The sequence below is a fragment of the Accipiter gentilis genome, chromosome 1, assembly GCF_929443795.1.
Source record: "Accipiter gentilis chromosome 1, bAccGen1.1, whole genome shotgun sequence".
NCBI classification, from domain to species: Eukaryota; Metazoa; Chordata; class Aves; order Accipitriformes; family Accipitridae; genus Astur; species Astur gentilis.
The window spans coordinates 12,859,726-12,883,644 of NC_064880.1; the positions used below are offsets into that span (position 1 = coordinate 12,859,726).

General features: G+C 49.8%; 1 protein-coding gene and 1 long non-coding RNA gene across 2 annotated transcripts; one reads left to right on the plus strand and one right to left on the minus strand.

Annotated features, from left to right (window-relative positions):
• Positions 1–141: 141 nt before the first annotated feature.
• Positions 142–6,860, plus strand: LOC126038581 (uncharacterized). Its single transcript, XR_007506044.1, has 3 exons — positions 142–1,016; positions 5,795–5,933; positions 6,826–6,860. It is a non-coding gene; the product is annotated as an uncharacterized LOC126038581 (long non-coding RNA).
• SH3BP4 (SH3 domain binding protein 4) lies at positions 6,840–23,123 on the minus strand. Its single transcript, XM_049800259.1, has 4 exons — positions 22,901–23,123; positions 18,173–20,535; positions 10,531–10,719; positions 6,840–10,282 (listed from the first exon to the last, which is right to left on the minus strand). Exons 1-4 carry the CDS (start codon positions 23,016–23,018, stop codon positions 10,058–10,060), a joined length of 2,895 nt encoding a protein of 964 aa, XP_049656216.1. The 5' UTR covers positions 23,019–23,123; the 3' UTR covers positions 6,840–10,057.
• Between the last annotated feature and the right edge of the window lie 796 nt (positions 23,124–23,919).

Below are 23,919 nucleotides of genomic sequence, written 5' to 3' on the forward strand. Positions count from 1 at the left end.
AGGCGTCCTGCTAAGTACCTGGTGCTGTTATTTTCTATTGCTGTTTGAAAAAGCAGGTACTTCAGTGAAAGCTATTAAGTTCAAGAAGACAGTCCCTTTCCTCCTCAGCCTGTCCCCAGTGCAGTGCCCAATTCCCGTGGGCAACCACACCATGGCAACCTGTCCAGGACCGATGCCAACTGTTGCTTTTCATCCTCTGCCTTTCCTTCCCCTCCTCTTACCCCCAGTAAACAGAAGGAAACCCTTCTTTGGGATACGTGGAGAGTCCCCATGGTGCATGAGAGCTGACCTCCTTTTAAAATGCAGCTTTCGTGGCTCCTCATGTTCCTGAAGTGACAGCTCTGGCTGTCCCCACGGTCCCAGCTGGAGTCAGGTGACAGCAGCGCATCTGTGCCTCTGGAAATGAGACCCAGTGGGAACTTGCAATGCCCATCACACCACCAGCCATGGTGGTTTCAGTCATCTCTGAGCATGGGGCTGGCTTCCAGCAGCTGTCTGATGCAAAAAGCACTTTAAAATGTCCTTATGGAGAAGTTCTCCAAGTACCCTGCTGCAAACAGGCTCTGGATTGATCCAGTGACTTTCTCTGCATGGACAAAAGAAAAAACCCTTGATTTCAGATCAGATGAACAGAATTTAAAAAAAATTGCCAATTGCAGCTGTTTGGGTTTTTTCTTTTTTAATAACTCGAACCCTCTTGTGTAGGTGAAGAAAAGGAGCTACAAGAAAGGGAGGAAGAATCAAAAGCCCCATCCCATGGCTTTCATTTCATTTCAGAAATATCTTAAACACAACCAAGGCAAAACAACAGCAGAAACCAGGTATCCTCCTCCTCTCCTTTTTCCTTCACTCTCCTTAGCCTCGTTTGTCCTGCTTTTTATTTTCCTTTGGCTCACTTAGGGGACGTGCGAGCCCAGGCCTGGACAACTGTCACATCGTGCCCAGCAGAGGACACTATGATATCGCTAACAGGAGGGAGCAAGGAAAAGGCCATCCTTCCCCCCAAGCCAGGCCAGGTGGGTCAGTAGAAGTCAATAGAGACTTGTTTATCTGCCTGTGCTCCAGGAATATGGACCCTGCTGCACAGAGATGATTTTCAGGGTGAATTAGGAGCCAAAGTGCATGGGACAAGCAGCTTCAGTGCAGAGGAGGGAGCCAAAGGGGCTGCAGCATCGCTGCAACACAGCCTTCCCAGCCCTTCTCAAGGGAAGAGTTGCGCTGGGGGTGCTGTCCCCTCTTACCGCCCCTTAATTGGGTGCCATATAGAGCTGTGCTGCCCCTTAAGCAGGGCAGAGACCCCCAAGCCCCTGCTTCCTTTACTGGGAGAAGGAGAAACCATTGGCCACGATGTATTTCTAAGCAACAGAGCTGAGACAGGGTGACTTCTCCAAAGGGGAAACTGAGGCAGGGCCAGCCATTGCTCCTCTCCCTGAGCTGCGCAGGCTCCACATCGCCCCAGGGCTCCAGGAACTGCAGCCTGAGCTTTTCCAGCAAACCCTCCAAATCTCTGTGAGACAGCAGCCAAAATCCCTTTGCTGCCCTTGGAGAAATGACAGGCATAAACACCTCCCACCTCCAGCAGCCTCTCTCCATCGCCTAGCACTCATGTAGCACCCCTGCAGAGCTGTGAAAGGAGAGGAGAGCTGTTGCTTGCCACTCCCACCCGAGGACTTTTTTAGCGTTTATTTTATTTTTGCCTGGATTTTAACATCGAGGCTTGCAACAGTAAGGCTGGGAAAAAAAGCAGTGCGAGACAGTGCTGCTCCTGACTCTTCTGATGACCCTCAGACCCCCCTGGCTGCAAAACACCGGTGAAAGCCTCTTTGGTTTTGGGATGGGGCGTGTCCTCGGGGACACAGCAGCCCTGGCTCCGGTAGGAAGATGCAGCTGGCATCCCTTGCTGCTTCCCACCAGCTGGACCACGGGAAATGACAGGAATTGCTGACATTTTTCTGCAGCCACAGGGTTTCTGCAGCCACAGGGTTTCTGCAGCCTCACCCCAGCCCTCCAGTCCCCAAGGGCAATGGTGAGGTTTTTCCACTGCCACAGGAGCTCTGGGCAGCTCTCGGGCTCCTCTACCTCCCCAGTTCATGGGCCGAAGAAGAACCCTGTCCCATAGGGACACAGCACTTGAAGGGGGGACTCACCCCCTTGCAAGACACACTGAGAAGTTAAATACGCTTGTTATTCAAGGGCACAGCAAGAAAGAGCAGTGACCTGCAAACGAGCACTCCCTCCCCCTCCCCTGCACAGGGCTCCCAGGGCCAGACACCCACAGATGTGTCCAGACACCACATCCCGGTGCTGCCTTGCCCTGCACACTCACACTTGGATGCTCACACTCAGACCTACAATTACTTAACTTGATTTTTTAAAAGATCTATCTTCTGGGTGGCTTTGTAAAAAGTAAATACTTACTGCTGCCAGCAGCCAGCCATGACTCCAGTTTGGGAGGTTTCACAAGAGCTCCCAAATCCCCTTTCAGCCTTGTTTCCCGCCATGGGAAACCACTGAAAGCTTGAGACTCAAGCAAGTGCGGTGTGTGTGCCCACTTCCCTTAGGAGTGTGGACAAGGGATGCCGACCTGCCAGGAGCAGCACCAGCCTCATTTTAAAAAAAAACCCACAAAACAACTCAAACCACATGCATCCACAAACAAGGCTGCTTTGGGGTAGCAGGCGTAATGACTATGATGGTCCAGAGCCCTGCCCTCCTCCCTGAAAGCCTGGGGAGCAGCGCAGCACCACATAGCCCCCCACAGAACCCACAGGAAACGGTTGAGGCTGCCCCACAACATGGCTTGGCCCCTGCATCATTCTCTGGAGCTATCCCTGCAGCATCCCTGCAGACCCCTATACAGCATCCCGGTGGGTGAGCCTGGATTTGGCAATGGAGACATCCCATCCTGTGACACACTGCGTGTCGGCCAGTGCCAGTCCCCAGTGCTGCCTGGAGGATGGCAGGGAGCCGACACAGGCAAGCCAGGTACTTTTAGCTGGCGCAGCCATGCAGCTCTCCAATTCGTTATCACCTGCAGAGGTGGTTTTAGGAGTTATTTATAGGTAAGCATGATGAAACCTGGGGAAAAGCAATTGCCACAGTGAACCAGGTGCAAAATGCAGGACAGCCTCTCCCTTCCTGGGGAAGAATGTACCCTGCTGAACCCAGAGAGGGAGCAAACTGCTCTGGCTTTAGCATTTAAGCTCAGTGAGCCAGGTTAAGCCCATGTGGCAGCTGGACTTGGTCCATAGCTTGGTGCATAACCCCGCTGCTGCTGGTGCCATGGGCTGCTGGGACTGAACCAGGCTTACAAAGGAAAGAGAAGATGAAATCTCCATCCACAAATATTTCCTCACTGGCTGAGCGTGCTGGTATTTCTAGGGGAGGCAATGCTGTCTCCGAGCTCATCTTTCCCAGAGCGAACTCCTGCCCTGCCTATGGCAGGTGTCACGGCTCATGCTAAAAGCTGCTGTCACACGACTCTGCTTTGACAGGTACTAGCAACTGCTCCCAGCATCAATTCCCTTTCTATTAAGAATGGGTGAAAGGTTTCATACGCCAGATGTGATTGCTTAGGATGATAAAAGCAAGTCATCAGCATGGGCTGTTCAGGCATTGGCAAATCCTAAATCCCCCCAGCCAGATATTGGCTGGCTTATGTAACCGCGTGACCTGTCTTCAAAAGCTAGCCTGGACAAAGGGAGCAGTTTTCTTCCCTGAAATGCTCCCAGCCTAGATTATCTGGAGGGCGTGGGGGGGTGGAACACAGTCCCCCCCCTCACTGGGGCAGATCCAAGCAAGCTGCATCTGTTACCAAGCCTCCCTCTCTGGCTCATCGCTCTCTCCCAGCAAGGGACCAGACTGCAACCCAGTGACTCACTTTGTGCTGGACGAGACTTTGCAAAGCATCTGCTGGAAAGTTTAATTAACGTTCAGTGGGGGGTAATCAAAGCAGGGCAGAAACCCAAGGTTCATTATCTTCCGGAGGCTGCTGAAGCGATGGCGAGGCTGTCCTTTGAGTTTTGGCCACAAATGGTTGGTCCAAACACCTTGGAGGGTGGGTCCGAGATGGTTTCAGCATACCACAAGGGAGGCTGCAGGATGGATTCAGTGATGGGCAGGGGAAGGAAGGGGAAACCACAATCAGCGGTGCTCCTGTCGTCAAGCGAGTCTGTTAAACAGCAATAAAAATAATATGGTCATCTCTCCAGTCAGAAGCTCCTTCCTTTTCATGTAGGACATCAGGGTCCTTTCACCCCCAATCAAGCAATTAGTCACCCCTTGCAGAACTGACCACTCAACAAGTGAAACTTGCCTCTCTTTTGGCCAGGCTCCTCTGCACACAGCCTTTGGGAAAAACATGCCTTTATATTCTGCTTTCCCCCCCCCATTATAATAAAAAAACCCGAACATGTCATTGGTTGCTTGGAAGTCCCTGAATTTCACCAATGGATTAAGCCTGCTGAGCTGTGAAGAGGCGAGCCCCGGGGCATGCTTTGGGTAAAGCTTGTTATCAAAAAAAAGGGCTTTTGACAGGAGATTTGAGCAGGTCATGCTGCAAACGCGCAATGGGAGTTGCACTTCCAGGGATGATAACTGTCCCTGTTAATTTACAGTCATTCAAGCCCATGTTTTATGAGGGATCAGGCCTGATTAAATTAGATCGGGTTATTAAGGTGAAAAGGTCATAAGGGTCCAGCAGACAAGAAAACCCCAATGTGGAACAGGACTGCTGAGCCAGATGTGCCTGGGATGCTGGCAGAGCCCAGCACCCAGGGCAGAAGTCTAAGCAATGCAAAGTGACCCTCTCTAAGGGTGTCTTCTACAAGGGTTTTCCACAAAGCAAACCATTGTGCCTGCACCTGGCATGGGGGATATGGCCATCAGAGGAGGGTGGATGCAGGGGTCAGCCCTGGGAAGGATGAGGTTTTGATGGCAAAAGACACCTGCCAACAAGAGGAAGACCTTGGAGCAGCCCTTTAACCAGCTCGTCTCCTCTAAGCACTCATGACCCGCTCCTCCTATTGCAAGATAAAGGTGTCCTGACAGCAGATAATCCACAACAAGCATTTAATTGAGAGCTGGGAAGGAAGCAAAGGAATTGATTTTCAGCAGCGATTTCTAGGGATGAAAACAGGTGCACAGAGACCTCCAGGGTTGTTAATTGTAGACTCCAGTTTTCATTGCAAACTGCACTGGGCATCCGGACACCAAGAACTGGTGAGGACAAAGCAAGAATCACCGATACAGCAGCTCTTCTGTACAGATACCGATAACCCAGAGGTGACTTTTCTTTCCTCTCCCCTTCTGACGTATCTTCTTCAGTCATTTAGTGCCAAGCTGAGTTGATGCAAGCTGATCATTCAATTTTGATGGCTGAAGTAGTGGAGAAAATGGTGCAAATGCATTTCCAAGGTGACCCGCACTGAAGCAGCTCATTCCCCTGATCGGCCCAAGGAAGAAAAGCCAACATCTTTTCCTTGAAGTTGAAATATTAGAGGGAGTCAGTCAGCAGTGAAACAGCTAATGGGGAACTGCTCAAATCAGATGACCAGTGCCCTTCCTACCCAGACTGTGTAGGAGTGAGGTGCCCACATGGCGAGGCACCCATGGTGGGGCACCCTTCCCACCCATCCCAGGGGTATGAATCTGCATTGCCAGGGCCATCAGGAGGGGACTGATAACCCCAGCAGAAACCAAACCTTTATGCACATAATTCAGAAATAATTCAGAATATGCCACAGCAGACCATCACTGGGACATCATCTCACATACCTTTTTGCATTCTTACCAGGCGTACCAGTGCTGGAGGATAGATTTTCACACCACGTTATGTTGTGAGGCTCCCAACATCAACCACCGCCCCAGCCACGGGTTGCTGGCACTGACCAACTTCACAGAGGAAAGGAAACAAGGAAGGATGGGCAGCTGAGGTGAGAGAGCTTCTTACCAGTGGAAAAGAAAGGCAGGCAATAGGATACACAGCCATCCGTGGGTTTTAAGGAAGCAAGCCAAGGCATTGTTACTGGACCAGCAGATCCACACGTGTAATTGAATCTGGGATTGTTATTCCCCTGGTTTTCTTCTCAGTTCACGCACATCTCAAAGCAGATGTATCTGGACAAAATGAGCAATAGAGCCATTCTAGGAAAGCATCTGTAGGAAACAGAGGGCTGTGAAGCAGCAGCAGCAGCGAGTAAAATAGTGGCTCAACTGCATCATCCTCCTGATTAAAACTTTGCCCCAAATGCACAGTCTTAAAGCCCAAATGCTGTCCATGACACAGCCACTCTCCAATAGCCGCAGCTGAGCCTTTGGGCTGCAGCAGTGCTCACCCTGCCACCCTGCTCTCTCCAGGGAGCCTCAACTGGGGTCGTGAATTGACTGAAGCCCCAAGAGCCTGGACAGTGTCTGAACCACAGCCCAAATCCCATGATGGCCACAGCTCTGGGTACTGAAGCAAGGTGGGGGGAACGATGCAGGAAGGGCTGAGCAAGCCGGGGAGGGAGAAGAATGCTGGCAGTATGTCCATCACCCTGCTTTGGAGGCCAACACCCTCCTGAACGTAGGGCTGAAAAATTAAATGGGTTAGACAGATGGGAAAGTATCTGCTTGGGAAACGAGGGAGAGCCAAGATCAGGAGACAAAAGGAGGAGAGGCAACAGCTGGCTGCTGGTGCATCATCCCTGCAAGAGTCTGGGAAGAACTTGCTGTGTGTTCCCTTTGACAGCGGAAAGGGATGCTCGGTACCTTCCTTAGCTCATGAGTTCCACAAAAAGCTTACTTTCTCATTTTCCCCCCCCTGCTCTCTTCATCTTCTCCTAGGCTAGACCTCAGTTTTGTTTTGGAAATCAAGCCACATTATGCCAAGAAGGAAATTTCCAGTCTCCTTCCATGAGCCAGCTGGCCTGGTATCAGCAGGCACTGGTACCTGGCTTCATGAGCTCATTAGCCACCAGCGTGCATCCCCCTGCAAGCTCACCCTCCTCGCAAGGAGGGACCGAGGCTTTCAGGAGAGGACACAGTCACACCCATCCAGGCATGGATGGAGCAACAGGTCCAAGCAAGGTCCAAGCACATCTTTGTGTGCAACATGTCCTCCTCACGACCCACGAGACATGGTGGTCCTGGCTCAGCAGCCCAGATGTGCCTTGTTATGCTGGACCACAAGACGCTTTTGCTAAGGATGAAATCAAACCATCGTGTCTCCTCTTCACCTTTGGCAAACTGAAGCCACAGCCAGATAGCTGAATATTTCACTTTCGTGGCTTGAAATCTGAACTCCATTCATATCAGGAACGCCGCAAGTGCCTTGGCTAAATACAAGGATGTTTTCTCCATTCAGAAAACAACCAGAAAAACATCTCCACACCAGAACAAATCCTGCAACCAAAGCTTTCCCCGCTTCAGAAAGTTTCTTACCTAGTACTTGAACATAAGCAGCAGCTTGGGAGGCCAGATGGTTTCCAGCGACCTTACCCCGGAGAGGGCAGGATGGAAAGGCACAGGGAAGGAGAATCGGATTCAGACTGGCCCCAGGGGACTGCTGGCTCTAGGTGTGGAAACGTGCTGTGAGGAACATGCTGTTGGCATGGTGGAAAACCTACTAAATTAATCCCACGCATCAAAGCTGCTTTGAGATGAAGAGACAACAGTAGATGTCTACTCTGGAGTACTGGAATAGTAACAGCTTTAATTGGAGTATTTTTTTTTCCAAAAATTTTTTTCTTTAAAAAAGGAAAAAAAAAAGGAACATTAAAAGGTAAGTACAATAACCAGTTACTGCACAAAGGGTGGTAATGCAGAGCCCAGACAGAAGTTTTGGAGAAGGCCTTGATGTTTAGCAGGCAGAAGGCATCCAAAGGACATACGCCCAGTCCCAGCACGTGAGGAGGGACTAGATTTCAGACCGAGGACAGGGACAAATTAATGCAGTGGTCACCCCACGGGCCTCAAAACGCGCCGGCTGTGCTCCCACGGGTCTCAGAGTGCACACCATCCGACCTGAGCACAGCATGGTTTAGGCTGTTGCTGAAATGTTAAGTTGGGTATATGGAGTACCTGAGGTAGTTAGAAAAACCAAGGTAGGGGGGGGGTGTTTAAAAAAAACAACAAAACGAACTGAAATAATTCAGGGACATCCCTGAAATACAGGAGGCTCCAACTCCTGCCCTCGCCTGCTGCTGACACCCTCAGGGGTCCCCAGCACAGGCGTTCCTGCAGAGCTCCGGACCTTGCCAGGAGAATGGCGAAAGCCAAGATTTGGGTAAAACCTCAGGAGAAAGCTGTCCCTCTGCCTGCATGCATGCTCCTGCAGGAGGTATTCCTTACTGCAATGGGGATTTTTGCTTGTGCATGGAAAAATGTGCTCTTAGGGTGCCTTAAGAAAAGAGAAAGGGGACGGGTAGTGGGCTTGGCTGCTGACAGACCCTCTCTCTCTGTGCTATGTTAAGTTGCATAGGAAACTCCTTAAAGCCCCTGAGGAGAAATTTAAGGTGCTATTTACTTCTTGTGGGGTCCACCGAGAGTGATCATTTCTGGGGACGTGATTTTGGGAAGAGGAAAGGAGACCATTCCCTCCTGAGGCCGCTATGCTGGCACAATCCACTGGATGCCTTTCCCATTCTTTCTCTCTCTTTTTTTTTTTTTATTAACCTGAAAGAAAATTATCCTTTAAAAACTAACCTTTCTGTGGTAGCAGCGTTTCACTATAAAGAGACTTTGCACTTAAAATAATTGTTCTGTGCAAAAATAAAAAATATTTCCCTCCCATGTAAAATATTTGAAAGCTGGGGAGTGGGAAGAGGAGGGGAGGTCATTCAAAAGCCTTGGCTATAAAACGAATGGGGGAAAACATCTGGGCACTCTGTGCCACAAATATTTAGCTCGTTGGCACCAGGTTTATAGTAAAGACTATTTACAAGTTAAACTGGACTTTAGGAGCCTTGAAGAGCCCCACTTGAAGCCCTCCGAAACCAATGGCAATGAGCATTAAGTCATGAAGCACATCTGGAACATCTCCAGTAAGCTTGGATTTCAAATTAGGAGAAATATCTTCTCTTTTCCTTCTTTTTTTTTGTTGTTTCTGTGTGTAAAGGGATATATGGATGGCAACAATTCTATCCCCTTTTCTGGCCTCTTCTCCAAAGCAGGAGCATCTGGAGAGTTTGCTGCCATGGCAGGGCGAGCCACTCTCACCATCCTCCTGGTCTATCTCCTAAGGACGTCTCTGGTGAACCCCAAACCTCCAGCTTCTTCCAGAGATGTCCTGCAGCACCCGGGTGGGATAAAGCGCAAGGGGCAGCAGCCGCTTCTCCTGGTTAAAAACAGTACCCATGCATCTGCAAACAGGCAATGAGCATCTCCCTGTCCACAAATGAGAAAATGCATGTTTGCAGAGACATGAAAATAAAACAAAAAACAATCAAACGGGTCACAGGGCCTGTTAAAAAAAAAAAAAAAAAAAAGCAAGCTCCTTTTTGGTGTAAGATGCTTGTTGGGCTGAGGACATCCCAAGTTCATACGGTGCTTTACAGTCATGTCTGGCAGCCTGCCAAAGCCTGACAGTGGGGGAGGGCATTTACTGTGCTTCTTCTTAAAATACATATTTACATTACTCACGTTCATCTCAAAAATGATAATTTAAAAGCAGTTTCTACAACATAAAAAACAACCACAGCTTCCCCCCAAAGTGGTTACAACCTTTACTGCTTGTTACAAAAATTAGACTTTTATTTGCAAATGCCTAAAAAATGTGATCTCTTTTGTGATCCCTCCCCACTCCCTTGCCCCCTTTAAAGTTTTTTTAGTAAGAAATAGTTTAACTGGTATCAATGCTGTAGGAAAAGCCATTCCCCTCTGGATGCCTTCCCATCAAGGAGAGATGTCTGCTGCTGATTTCTAGTCCCAGTGGAGTACTTGCAAACTTTGGCCTCTTAAAACCTGGGGAGAGCAACCTCCGCTTCTTTTTAAAGTCAACTGCTTAAAAAAAGGGGGAAAAAAGCACAGAAAAAAAAATCCAGCAAATGAGAAGCGGACAAAAATATCACTGCAGGAACTAGATTGCAAAATCCTCGTGGTCTTGTGGGCTGAAGGCAGCTGCCCGCAACATGTCCAAGGAGTTGACGAGGATCAGGGTGCCGGTGAGATGCTTCCAGCGTTTGGTGATGGGGTTCTTCATCTTGTCCAGCCCAGTGTGCAGCTCCTGGATCACGTCGCGGTAGCTGTCACCCATCTGGCTGCTCCAGGTGAGAAGGAAATCATACGCTGGCTTCCACATGGCCTGCAGTGATGGGGCAGAGGGGAGAGAAGATCAGAGCTGAGTCAGGCTGGGTGGCCAGCAAGCAAGTGATGCCATCCCCAACACACCCCCATCCCAGAACAAGCACATTCCTGAGAAAAAAAACACCCCCAAGTTACCCCAGCACACCCAAATCCCTTTTATCCCCCCAAGGTGCTCCAGAAGAATGTGCTCTGGAGGTATCTGCAACCCTAGGGGACCCATGGAGACCAAGACCCATCCGTTCTCACCTCGCTGTCCACTGTCCCTGTCTTGTCCCGGTGTGGGGCCTCGTAGGCATCCATCTGCTGCTTGGAGACTTTGGCGAGCTTCTCCGCGAGCTCCCTCCAGCGCTGGGCCACCTCCACGGCCGTGGTCAGCAGCACAAAATCCTGGATGAGCCGGACGACCAGCCCCTGGCAGTCCATTTTCAGCAGGGCCTGAAGGACAGTGGTGAAAACCAAACAAGAAAGTCAAGGCAGGCAGTAGATGGCAGGTAACCGATGGGACCATGCAGGGAAGTTCATCGAGAAGCAACCCCCAAAATCCTCCCACCCCCTTTTTAGCAACAGCCGGTGAAATTAGACCATCAGGCTCAACAGACGAGTAATCCCATTAATTGAACCAAGTGCCCTACCCCTGTTCAATGAGGCTTGCAGCCTGGGCTGCAACCTTATTTTCAGGCAACCCCTCAAGATGTTCAGGCACCACCATAAGCAGTTTAAAGCATCCCAGGGGCTGAGAAGAACAGATGCCTTTAATCAAGGTAACTAATCCAGCATGGTCCATGAACCTGAGGCTCCCTGAGCCTGGAGGAGCACCATCCTTCAGCATGGGTGGGTGGGCAGGCATGGGCCAGCCAGTACGTTTTGGGATGGGACTTGGACATCAGCCTCGGGAGGAGATGGGCCGGGGTAAGACCCAGGCAAAGGGCCAGCTGACAGCACTACAGGACCATCGCCCGGCTTAGGATGTTGTTGCTCTTCTCACTGCCCCTCTGCCTTCCCATGCCAGTTCAGAAACCTCCTCCTTCTGTGTCATTTATTGACCTAAAAGCCAAGATTTTCTGCAAATGGTTTTGAAGAAGTGGGGAAGAGGAATTGGAGCAGTCAAGAGTTTTCCAGCTAGCAATAACTTAGCCAGGAAAAAAATGACAGAGCAGGGTTAGCTCCTATCTTTAGGTACCAAATCACATTAACATCCACTCAAAGTGGAAAGCAAGTTGTAAAACGGGGAAACCCACAGTGTGGCCCATGAAAGAAAGGGTTTAAGTGGCAACTATTAGAGGACAGGATCTGACAGACAGAATCAACATCCCACTCACCAGGGCTCCTCCATCCTCTGCCAGAGCCCATGGACTGCAACAACCTCAGCAGCAACCCCCGTCCCTGGGCAAATCCCACCCTGAACCTCAAGTGGTTACAGAAAGGTGTTTTACATTACAAAATGGGCATCCCCTTTTTAAAACATGGAAATCAAGCAAACAGACCCCAGACCCTGCCTTGGGCAATAATTTGTCAAGTACCCTCTTTTTTTCCTATGGCCAGATCTGGAGCCATGGCACCAGCGGACTCAGGACGGTGGCTCCAGGATAGATGAACACCAAGGGGTGGTGTTCACTTCAGTAGAGGCAAACCACACCTCAGGGATGAAGGGACAGACCCTTCAAAGGATGCAGAACGCCAGCGAGTGCCCAAGGAACCATGCTGGCACCTGTGTCCCCATCAGAAACATCAACCGCACTTTCACAACAGCACAGGGCTGGTTAGTACAGAAACCATGGATGTGGTGGTCCCCATGCAGCCAGAATCCTCCTGCTTTCTGCCACCGTGGGTCTTGACATCCTCTCCTGACATGGAGGGTCTAGGCAAACCCCAGCTGGTTTGGCTCTGGGGCAGAAGAAGGGTTAAAATCTCGCATAGGCGGATTCACAGGCACAATTGGGGGAAGATGGGAACATCTGAAACCACTCCAGCAATTTGCAAAGCAAATGCATGTTGATTTTTCCCTTATCTGTTTCCAGCTTAAAGCTGGGCTCAATCTAATTACAGCTGCAGACCCACGCTTGTTTGCTCCTCCAAAGTGCTTACACTGGTTTCCTGTGCTAGGAGAGAAGTCATAAACCCTCTTCTTAAGGAAGCAAGGAAAATACATTCAAAAGAGCATTTATTTATTTTTTTCTAAAAAGGGCATTAAGAAGCATTTATATCTCACACCTGTGCTGCAACCGCCTCCCCTCCAGCAATGCTACCTTACCACCCAGCCCCCAGATTAATCACCCTCTCCTCTGCAGGTAGGGATTCAAGATGGTCCTAAGGAAGAGCAGATTTAGCATCCTCAAACCTGCCTTTCCAGGCGGCTTGGATCACCTGCATGCAAACCCTGAAACAACCTGGTATTTAGGAAAGCAGGCTCGATGAGTTGCTCTCATCTCTTGCCAGAGGCCGAGCAGGTCTGAGGCAGTGGAGGAGGCCACCAGGAGCAAAATGTGCCGCAGGGGTTAAGAAGGATAGAGCTGCAGGAGACAGATTCTCCTGTTCCTTCTGCTGCTCGAAGTAAACAAGAAAACAGCATCAGGTAAAGCAGCTGGGAGGCCATGTAATTGCGAACTGTATAATCACTCAAAGCACCAGCTTTGGAAGAGATGGATTGCTTCCCGCCACACAGAACGTTAACTCTGAAACCTACTGATGGCCACAGAACCACCTAGTTCCTGTGCTTTTCCCCTGGTGATTTGAGCTGGGGAGGCTCAGCACACAAATTACGGGCTGGGGAAAATGCAGGAGGGTGGGCAGAGGTGATGGGAGATAGGGACAGCACGAAATCCAGGTGGGGATGGGGTGCAAGGAGGACATAGGGCCACTAAGGTCAGAGCCGAAGGGGGAATATTAGTGGTAAGAGCAACACACTTTTTTTGGCCTGGGCACAACTTGCTCCCTCTATCACAGAAATACATGACACACAGGGCTCTCCTGGAAGCCCTGACTGCCTGGCTGGGATTAGCAGGGCTCACAACAGACTTAATCCTCCAGCAGGCGCTTTTGGGATTACACTACAATTTCTTTCCATCCTCCTCCTCCACCCTGGACAAGCCTCCCTGGATATCTGGGTACACCCGCTGCATCTCCGTCCCTTGGTACCCAGCCATGCTCCCTGCTGAGGCGTGACATGGGCTGTGCCTTGCCAGTGACCTCCAAAGCATTTATTAACCTCAGAGCAGAGCGAGCTCCAAGCCTGCTCCACCAGACTGGGACACAGCAAAGGAGATGGTTTGATATTCAAATCCCAGTTCAAAGAGGCGCAGAAGCGCCTCTACTTAAAAGGCATCCAAGGGAGGGTGAATTTGCATCCCAGCTCTGAAATGCAGAATCCCATTTCCCATCCTCTAATGATGGAAACCAGCATCTGGAAGAAAGCAAGCCAAGCCAGAAGACAGAGGCAACCCCAAAGACCACCTGCAGATGTGTGGCAAACCCCTGCCCATGCCCATCATCACTGTGACCTTCACGGTTCACTCCCAACTCTGCGAGCCTCCAGCCCTGCTCGCTCACCCAGGCACAAATAGGCAGCTTCCCCACAGTCCATCCAGTCCTGACCCCCACATGCTCTGGAGCGGAAAGCATCGCCGAGTTCACATGTGCCCACCAAGCGTGGTGCAAGCTGTTACGCAAATGGACTTTTAAAATTAATAACTTTTTTTAAAAAAATAGCATTTAAATTGGAAAGCACCCCAGGGGGTCCAAATGTTATCACGCATTAGTCACCACCCCGAAACGTCGGTGGGGGAAGCAGAGATGTGGTTACCCTAAGCAGTAATACTTAGCATCCCATTAACTGCTGCAGGGATGCGTGCCAGGGCAGGGATGTGACCCAAGCGTGGCAGGCAGGCAATGTGCCTGGGCTGGCACCGTGCCACAGCTCCCGCCTGGGACCTCCTCAAACATGGGGAGAAAGGTCCTGGGTCCCCAAGGGGCCAGCGAGACCCACAGGGTGAGAGGATGCTCGTGCACAGGCTCCTGTCTCCACCGTCCTCTCCAGGATCCCGGTCAGGTTTTTGGCCCAAATAAGTGACCTCTGTACAAGCGCTCCCCAAAACAACACTTGCTTTAGGCATTAAACATGTCTTCTGCTTGCTTCTTTTGGCTGTCAGCACCCCCAAAATCACCAGTCACACACACTTAAAATACTGTGGTACATGCTCACGATCTTAAATACTAATTTCTTTTTTTGACATAACACAGGCACAGGTTCTGTGGGGCAATCTCCCTGAACATGGTGCCCGGCTGAGTCTCGGGGTGCTTAAGGCATCGCTTCTGAAGTGACACCAAGTGCCATCAGCCACACTCCCAGGTGGCTTGGAGAAGGTACCATCAATGCAACTGTAAGAGGCTTTTTGGGTTTTGGGTTTTTTTGGTTGGTTGTTTTTTTGCAAGAGCAAAATTGCATGGGAGCAAGAACACAGGGTCTGCAACTGCTGCACTGGGGATGGGAAGGCAGTAAAGATTTCCTGCCAGACCCAGAAAATAAAAGTGGGTTGGCTTATGCTGTCCACAGAGCAAGGAGCCCGACAACATGACAGCTGAAAGGTGTTGGGTGGCATTTCTACAGCTTTCTATTAATTGACAGGAGCACAGGGCAAGGCTTTCAGGTGTTGTGCATGAAAAGACCTTGCTGGAAGCCTGCAAGCAACTCTTTCTCCTTCTGTGCTGGAAGCAACTTGGCTATGCAAGGACAAGCCATGCCCTACAGAAAACATCCCCACCAACTTCAGCAGGGTGCAGCGTGGTGCCTCAGGGGAGCAATGTCCAGGATCTATATGTGTGGTGGGGATTTGTTCCCATGAAAGCAGAAGCACAGGAGTTGCGCTTTCCCCTCTGGACCCAAATTCAGCACACGGACTACCATTAGCCAGCAGATTGCTTTGGGATGGAGGAGCAAGAGGGGCCCAACATGAGCAACCTTGGGCTGGCATGCTCCAGGCGTGCCAGTGCAAGGTCCAAGCGATGGACATCCTGCTCTGCATGACATTAAGGACTGCTTGAGCCTACCAGCAGCGCTTTGGGATCTGCACCCACCAGGGACAGACAGTATCTTTTGGTAGAAGAGAGGCAGCATGCAGATACCTGCAGTCAGAACAAATGGTAAAAAACAAAGGGGGAAAAAAAATCCCAACATCATCTTCTGTATGATCTTTAGAAGCAGCCTGGAGAAGAAAAAGCTCATTGTTTCCACAGCTCTCTGCTGACATGCCCAATGGCATTCCCAGAAGACCCATGTTTTTCCCAACAGCAGCATCTGTTGGAAAGGATGATAAATGTGAGGCTCTATAAAAACACTATATCGAAAACCTAGAGAAAGAGAGAAATGCTGTGTCTCATGACAGGCCTAACCCCAGCTCCTGAGCACCAGGTAGTGCAGTCACTGCATGGCCAGATACCAGTGGCCCAGTTGCAATGAGGTCTTCTTGCATCTGTGCGCAGGTTTTAGCAAGAGCATCTGTGTGCTTTCAATGGGCAGAGAGGAGGGAGGGGATAGGTAGGTTTCTCTTTCTGATGTGATGACTAACTTCTGAGCAACATTCCCCCAGTTACCTTCACACACCGCTGCTAGCACTAGATTTGAAAAATAACAATTAAATGCAGATTACTTATTAACTAGTCATCATGACCAGGCTTCTCCGTGCTTGGCTGCTGGTGCATGGCTCTGCCACTGCAATTTATGTATTCAACACTGAAGTCAGAAGCACTTACTGCTTCTCCCTTCACAGTCCCTTTGAGAGGAGACAACCAACTTTAAGATGAAACAGCCAGATCAGAACTTAACCCAACCAGTTCTTCTTGCCAGCAGATGCCAGAAAGTGAGTCCATTTGTTACAAACAAAATCAGATTTAAACACAATAAAATACATTACTGCTCTGATGTCATCCCCCGAAACATCTATTTCTTCTTTTTTTTTTTTTTTTTTTTTTTAAACCAGGCTCAATCTAATTTCTCCATAAGCTAAGGAGGATTTGACAGCAGCAAGGGGTTTAGAAGAAGCATCATCTTCCACCAGGAAGAGAGCTCATCCTTTATCGACAGGCTCAGACTCACAAAGAATAGGAAACAGAGCCAACACTCAGGATTAGCCTCCATTCAAACAAGGAAAATAAAACCTGCTCTGGGACTCTGCACTCCAGGCATCCCTTGGGGAGCGGGATGTTTTCCTGCAGCTTATGGCCGTCCCCTTGAGTTAGTTGCTCCCTGAGTATCTGAAGAGCCTTATCTTTCCCTTTGTCTCCCCACTGAGGTCTGGCATAGATTTTCCACGACCTACAGACTGGCTGGAAATCCTGAAGCCAAAGGGAATAGATAAAAAAATCACTTACAGGTTTGCAAATCAGTAAGGCAAACAGCACAAAGCCCTTGGAAGCATCCAACTAGAGGAGCACAGATTTCATCCCATCCTTCACTGAGGCTAATGATTAAAGGAGCAAACCCTCCCTCCTTGGGGGAACCACGGGGCCAGACACCAGCCTTGGCTACCATGGTGGGTATTCTCCCTTCCTGGGTGGCCCCAGAAAGAAGAGAGACAACCGTGTATGATGGCCAGAGGAATGGCTCAACAGAAGCAGCATTGGTGGCATGACCTGGCACCTGAAAGTCAAAGCTAAAACATTGCCCCATGGGCCACAAAGCGATAACCAGGCACCGGGAACTCGCTGGACAATATTTCCATGAGTAGCAAAGGGCTCCGTACTCTTCCTAACACCTTACACCTTGTATTCGATCCTCAAATTTCCCCCTTATTAAAGGGAGTTTGGGAAATGAAATACTTCATTTGGCTCCAGTCCTCTTTACCCAGGCTGCCTACTTGTTATTTCATTTTGCGTGCTGCTGCCTGCACCCATCATGGCCAAGCGAAGCTGTCGCTATTCCTTAATTCGATTGGCATTTTAAACCACATGATTCGCCATAACTCAGTTATCCTGCTTCTGCAGGCAAGAGCTGCAAATCTCTTCTAGACATTTTGTCCTGGATTTTCTTTGGCTCACTTCATATGAAATGCTAGAAATGATCATGAATATGATTTCTCGCAAGAGACTTCTGAACAGCATCCTAGAAATAATTGCCTTTCAGGACAGAAGCAAGCCATGCATTTCAATTTACAAACACAATCCACAGTTGGACGTAGAAGTGCCCTTGGTTTAGCTGCCACTCAAAAAGAGACAGGGCAGACATAACCTGACACTATTATAGAGGAATTTGAGGTTGTTTCATGAAGGCAAAGGTATAGCATCATTCTTCACAGCAGCTGTAAAACCCTTTTCCAGTATGCTTTGACACACCTAGTGATGCAAAAGTATGTGACCTGAGATGTAGCTCACCAGCCCCACTCTGTATAGGAAAAGCTTTTGTGTTTCTTGCCCTTTTTGCAGTTTTCCATCGGCATTGCCTTCAACGATGCACACTTTTACACTGGGGTTGAGGAGACCAGCAGCTTTCAGGTAACTCCTAGAACTGTACATCATCGAAGGCTGAAACATGAACACCCAGCAGCAGGGACCTGTCGAGTGCTATGAAAACACTGGACCAAAATCACCTTCATCTTGAAGGGTTTCAGATTAGATACCTTCCAAAGCAAGCCTGTTGGCTGCCCTCACACAACATGTACTTATGGTATTTCACTCAACTTTTGCCTCATTTATGGCCATGATCCCATTAAACTAGGAGCCCACCAATGCGTACAACCACAGGACTGAACTTCCACATGGCTGTGCCTAGCAGCCTGCAGAAGACCTTAAAGATGGACTTCATTTTCTACAGACTGAATTAGGAAACTTCCACCTCTCATTCACCCTCATCATAATGCACAGCAGGGAATGAAGACCCCTCGTCAGACCTCAGACTCACCGTCATGAGCTCCTTCTGGAAAGACTTCCTCTCCTTGTTCTCAGCATTGTTGCAGTCTTCCTTCAGCTTTTCCAAGACGGAGGCCACTCGCTCCGGCTCGCTGTCCAACTCTGCTCGGCAGAAAAAAGTGAGTGGCAAATTCAAGTACCCCAGCGCATCAGCGAAGGAGCGCCAGCTGCTGAGGTTCTCCATGAGCAGAGTCCTCACAGAGGCGTAGATGTAGGTCAGGAACTTGCAGGGCCTCAGGATCTGCTCGAGCAACAGGCTGGTGGTGAGATCTGGCCCAGAGAAGTAGCTGGGCTTGACCTTCCCAACCACCAGCACGTTTTTGGTGTGCACAAGGCCTATTTTTCCCTGGTAGTAGCCAATATACCACTCTTTGGTCCACAGCTGCCCTTTTAACCTGATCTTCTCCTCACTGAGGAGGGCTATGACATCTCCTTTCTTGTACTCCAGCAAATAGTGGTTCTTGCTTTGCCTCACCACGGTCTTCAGCAGCTTGCCATACTTCAAGCTCAACACCGGCCGGTCCTGAAAAACTGGATACTTGGCGGTGGCAGCCAGAGGTGAAAGGATGATCTTTCCGACCTCATTCTTCTTGAGGAACCGCCTCTGCCCCATCGGTTTGATGGCACTTTTCGGAGGCGGCTGCGGCGTCTGGACACAGAATTGGGTCAAAATGGCATCCTTGTCATCTATGACCTGTATCCTTAGCGTGAAGTCTGAGAGCTCATTGGGGTCGTGGGATGCAATGGGGAAGATAAGGCGGCTAACCTTGCCCAGCTTCATCTGAAAGCCCCGCACAATTTTGGCTTGCTCGCTAGCTTTCACCTCATAGTTGGTCATGTTGGAGAACATGCAGAGCTTGAGGTCCTGAGGCCTGGAGAGGGCAAACTGATGCTTACCCCAGAGCTGGAGGGCAACAGGAGCTGGGCTGTGGGACTGTCTTGTGACCTCGTTCACCAGGAGAGTCTTGGGGGCACATTCATGCCCAAACATGGCCACGACGGTTTTAAAGGACGGGTGAATGTGTTTTGGGCCATAGACACCAACCGTGATCTTCTTGCTGATGTAATCCCAAACGGTGTAAGGGTAGAGGATGTTCTGCCCCTGGGCTACAGCCGCGATGTACATGCAAGGCTCCAGGTTCTCCAGCTGCACCTGGATCGTGTCCCCATATGAGTAGCTCAACTGCATCGGCGTGTATGGCCCCTCTTTCATGTCGCTCCGCAGACACTGCAGTCCTACCAAACTCTTGCTCACGATGTCATTCTTGACCTCTGCCGACACTTTCATCTCCAGAATGATGAAGGTTTTCACCTCCATATTGCTGAGTTTGATCTGCAGGACCGGGCTGATGGTGCTGCACTTGTCACTGTTCAGCTCCAGTGGTGGATCCAGCATCGCTTTCATGGAGATCTGCTGTGTTTCCCCAGGGCACACATGACCCTCTGGCACGTGGATGCTGATGTTGGTGTCTGGAAGCTGAACGGCTCCACCAGAGCTATCCAGCTTGCAGACAATGTTGGTCTCCACTGGTTGCGTCTGACCCCAGCCAGGATTTTGACCAAGCAAATCTAAGTCATGGCAAGACCGAGCCAGCTTCCTGTGGTTCAGCCACGCTGTCCTAAAATCTTCCCGGCTCTGGAACTGCTCAGGGGTGGGAGACTTCAAACCGCTGAAGAAACCCGATGATGCCGGAGTGTCTGACTTGGCCTGAAGAACGGACAGTTCAGACAAACTGTAGGAGCGTTTACTTCTGAAGAATGGATTGTCCCTTTTCACAGGCTGTTCCAGATCCAGCCTGTTTGTGGATGGAAACTCATCAAAAATGTTACCGAGGCTGCTATTAGCAGCCGAACTGGAAACAGCTGAAGTAGGAGCCCCCGTGTCAAAAAGCAGCAAGTCAACGGCAACGTTGGAGTTGGACTCTTTGTCCGAGCTGGGGACTGTTTGCAAATTCCCATTCAGAAATGGGTTTGTCTGGAGTCCGTTCAAGAACGGGTTGTTATTGCAGGTTTTTGCAGAGTTTCTTTTCAAGTCAGTCCATTCTCCAAGCAGGTCTAACTCCTTGACCCCCTCGTCAGGGCTCTCCAGTAGATTGTCTATCATCCCGCTGTCTGTTAAGGAAGAGTTGCGGTAGTTTACTGGCTGGACGTAGGAGGAAGGGATGTAACCCATTTCTGTGGTGTTATGAGCGTACCACCACTCACCTCCCGACGTGTCTAAGACATAAAGGTGGTCCCCCTTGGAGAACTTCAAAGTGGTGAAATTAGTTGGACAGTAATCTTTGATTGCTATTACTTCCTTCGCATTTCCAAAGGACGTGGGATTGTCAACCAGCAAGGCACTAGGAGAAGGCACTGCAAAGCCAAGAAGAAAACAGCACTGTAAGCAATCCACAAGAGAGTCACAATTTACTTGCAAGCATTTATTTCAGGTCAGCAATCCATGCTACTTTAAGCAGTGACGTAAGGTAGTGTTACAACCTCTCAAACCTGGAGGTATGGTCCCCCCCCGTCCCCCCCCTAAAATTCTTAAACAAAACTTCTCCCTCTGCTACTTCTGATACATTCACATTCCTCTTCCCCAAAGGGTTCATGATCTAAAGGGATGGGCATTGACGCAGCTGGGAAGAGCAACCAGAGCCAAGATAGGAGAAGCAGCAACTTGTTATCTTCGCCATGCAGACAAGTGCTAAGAAGATGTGTTGGATGGAGTTTTGAGGGAGTGGGAGTCGCTTCTTATCAGCTCTCCTTTTCACCTGGTGTGTTGGGATCTAAGCTCCTACAGGCATGTGCTAGAATGGCAGGCACCCCCTTAAATGTTCACATTTAAAATAACAGAAGTTAATTACAGGAGGTTCTCAATGATTGCTACATGGAAAGAGCCATTATCCCACCAATCTGTTCAGTGGTATCTCAAGGTCTTTGGCCACCAGCTCTTTAGCTCTGCCATTGCACTCTCCATATGCAAATAGTTATCTGTGCTGCTGCTGGTGAATGCCTCCTCTTCAAAGAGATGATGTGATAACCCAAGGTAACATAAACCCAAGATAACTTTCAGCACAGGCTAAAAGTGCTCTCACTCGGCCATAACCCCAGTCCTGCACAAGTGAAACATGCTTCAGTGAAAGAAACATCTAAGGGAATGTCATACTCCTACGTTTTCACATCACACCAGCCAAAAACCCCAGCATCTCATTCCTTTTACACAGCACCTATATTTCAAAGCTCCTCAACAAAAATTAACTCAATTTCTGAAGAAGGTCATGTAGTTTGAACCCTCAGAAAGAAGCACAGCATCATCATCCTGCAGTGCTGTTGTGGTCCTAGCAGCATCTCCAATGTCACTTTCAACAGTGCCAGGTGAAAGTCATCCTGCCAGGGGATCCCAATTACAAGCAAGATAGCTGGGTCAAGCCTACAGATACTTACACTGTCACTGTATTTATTGGTTTTGCTCTGACTTTTAGGACCTATTACTGTAAAAAGCACTAGAAACAAGCTGCAGATGATGTTAGGTGAATGTTCAAATGTGTCTTATCTCACCAGACAGACCTAAGAAAACAAGGAGAGCTGGATTTTCACCAATACAAAGCTGCAACAGAACCTGCTTCAATAGGCTCGGGAGCTCTCTAGAGGCAAAAGGGGGATTTAAGAAACACAGGCAGCCCCTAAAATCCTGGGGACAAAGGGATGGCAGATCAGACTGTGCGTCCCTTTGATCACTAGTTGCAGGCTGGCAGCACTTCTCGGACACAGAAACTACAAGGCAAGAGAAGATACAGATGAGCAGGAAAAGTCTTTAAGTATACGCTAGGGATCAAATATTAAGAAGAGAAGAGTTTGTACACATGCTAAACAACTCATCGTTAACCCACTTCCTCCGCCAGCAGGTAGGCAAAGTTGTGAGGACATTTATTCAGCGTAAAACTATATATAAACTCTGTATTGAAACTATTTTGCCACCCTGGTAGGAAGCCACCGTTAACTCGGCGTGGCAGCCGGAGCTGTCTGCAGGAAGAGGCATTTTTGGTCTCCCCAACCTGTCCGATCAGACGGGCAAGTAGCCATCCCTGTGTGCCCCTCAGCTGTGCATGCAGCCGGCGCAGCAGCAGGGTTAACACGGATGTGCTGAAACCAGCAAAACCCTTGGAGAATATGAGTAATTCCTATTTTTGCATTAAAAACAATCTAATTTGCAGTGAGAGCGTTTGATGTTTGGGTCTCTTCTTGCTACACCTGCAAAAGCAATCGCTTTTGTGCATGTTTATTTTTAAAGGCCCTCGGCACATGCTTAACTTCCACCCAGAGTTATTTCTTGGGATCTGGTTCTGCCGGGGGAACAGTTAATTCCCCTCTTACTGAACACGGCTTTTATGCCGGGTAAGGTAAATGCAGCTGAAGAAAAAGCAATAAAAAGAAGAAAAAGGATTATTCAAGCAAACTGCAAGCTCCCAGCTCTGGGGAAGGGGAAAACAAACCATTGCAACCGCCTTGTTGCTGTCACCTCTCTTGGGTGCTAGATCTCTTGGTGTCAGGTCCATGCCCATCCTTGTACCCGTGGATGCGCTCACCAGCGCTTGCTGCTCTTCCCCATCAGCTGCCATCTGCTAATTATTAACCAACCCCTTCCTGGACCCTAGGGGTGAGAGGGTGCCCCCTAACCGAGGAGGGGGCATCGTCCAAACCCACCCCGTGGGGGTGCCCAGCCGTCCCTCCACACCTTTGACGTCGCAGAGGCTGGTCTCGGCGAAGCCCTCGCTGAGGTCGATGAGCGTCCCCTCCGACTTGCACCGTGGCAGGCCACCCGAGTTGGCCGCCCGGATCCTCTGCGCCGCCATCTCTGGCCTGCCGACCCCCGTGGTCCCGGGGAGCGCTAGGTGGCCATGGCCTCTCCGCGATCGGAGCCAGCTACAGGGACCCCGGTGTCACCTTGGGGAACCAGCCTGGGGGAGAGAAGCAAACCCCAGCACGTTAGCAAAGGCTCTGGGTCCCACCATGCCACCCACACGCCGACGATGCTGTCCCTGGGCACACGCCAACCCTGTGGTGGTGATACAGGAGAACATCCTTATGTTCTCCATAAAGCATCATGAAAGATAACCTGGATGCTCCTAATAAGCACGGCACTGGGTAGCGAGGGCAGCCTGGTCTTGCATGATGCTACTGCTGGCCACCACCCTGTACGAAGCAACCCTCTTGCCTTTAAGAGTTATTTGGGGATACATTGCTCCCAGGCTTATAAATTGGTCCTCCTCCCCATTTTGTAAGAGCTTTCAGGGCATTTGCACATTGCTGTAATACATATTTATAAAACCATCAAGCACTCAGATATTATGGGACCCCAGAGCAGCGGTTAGCGAGCATGGAGGGCCCACAGGACCAGGCTTTTTGCACGGTCAGCCGTGTCATCCCTCTCTCCCACCGCAGCACTGGGATCTCCTGGGATGGGGACTGGCTCTTCCTGCTTGCTCCCTGGATCCCTCCCCTTTGCCCAGCCAACCAGGCAGGGACCAGGCAGAGAGACGTCCCTTCTTGCACCGACTGCCCTGCTTCACTTGAGGTAAAATAAAAATAAAGGGACTTTTTCTCCCTTTTTTTCCCCCAGAAACACTTGCAAACCCACTTCCAGAAACCCTGTAGAAGAGCAGCTGCATCAGCATGTCAGAGCCGAGAGAAAAATTAACCCATTTCCCGCTGCCCGCAGAACACACTGTCACTTTGTCCGCTAATGCTGTGACT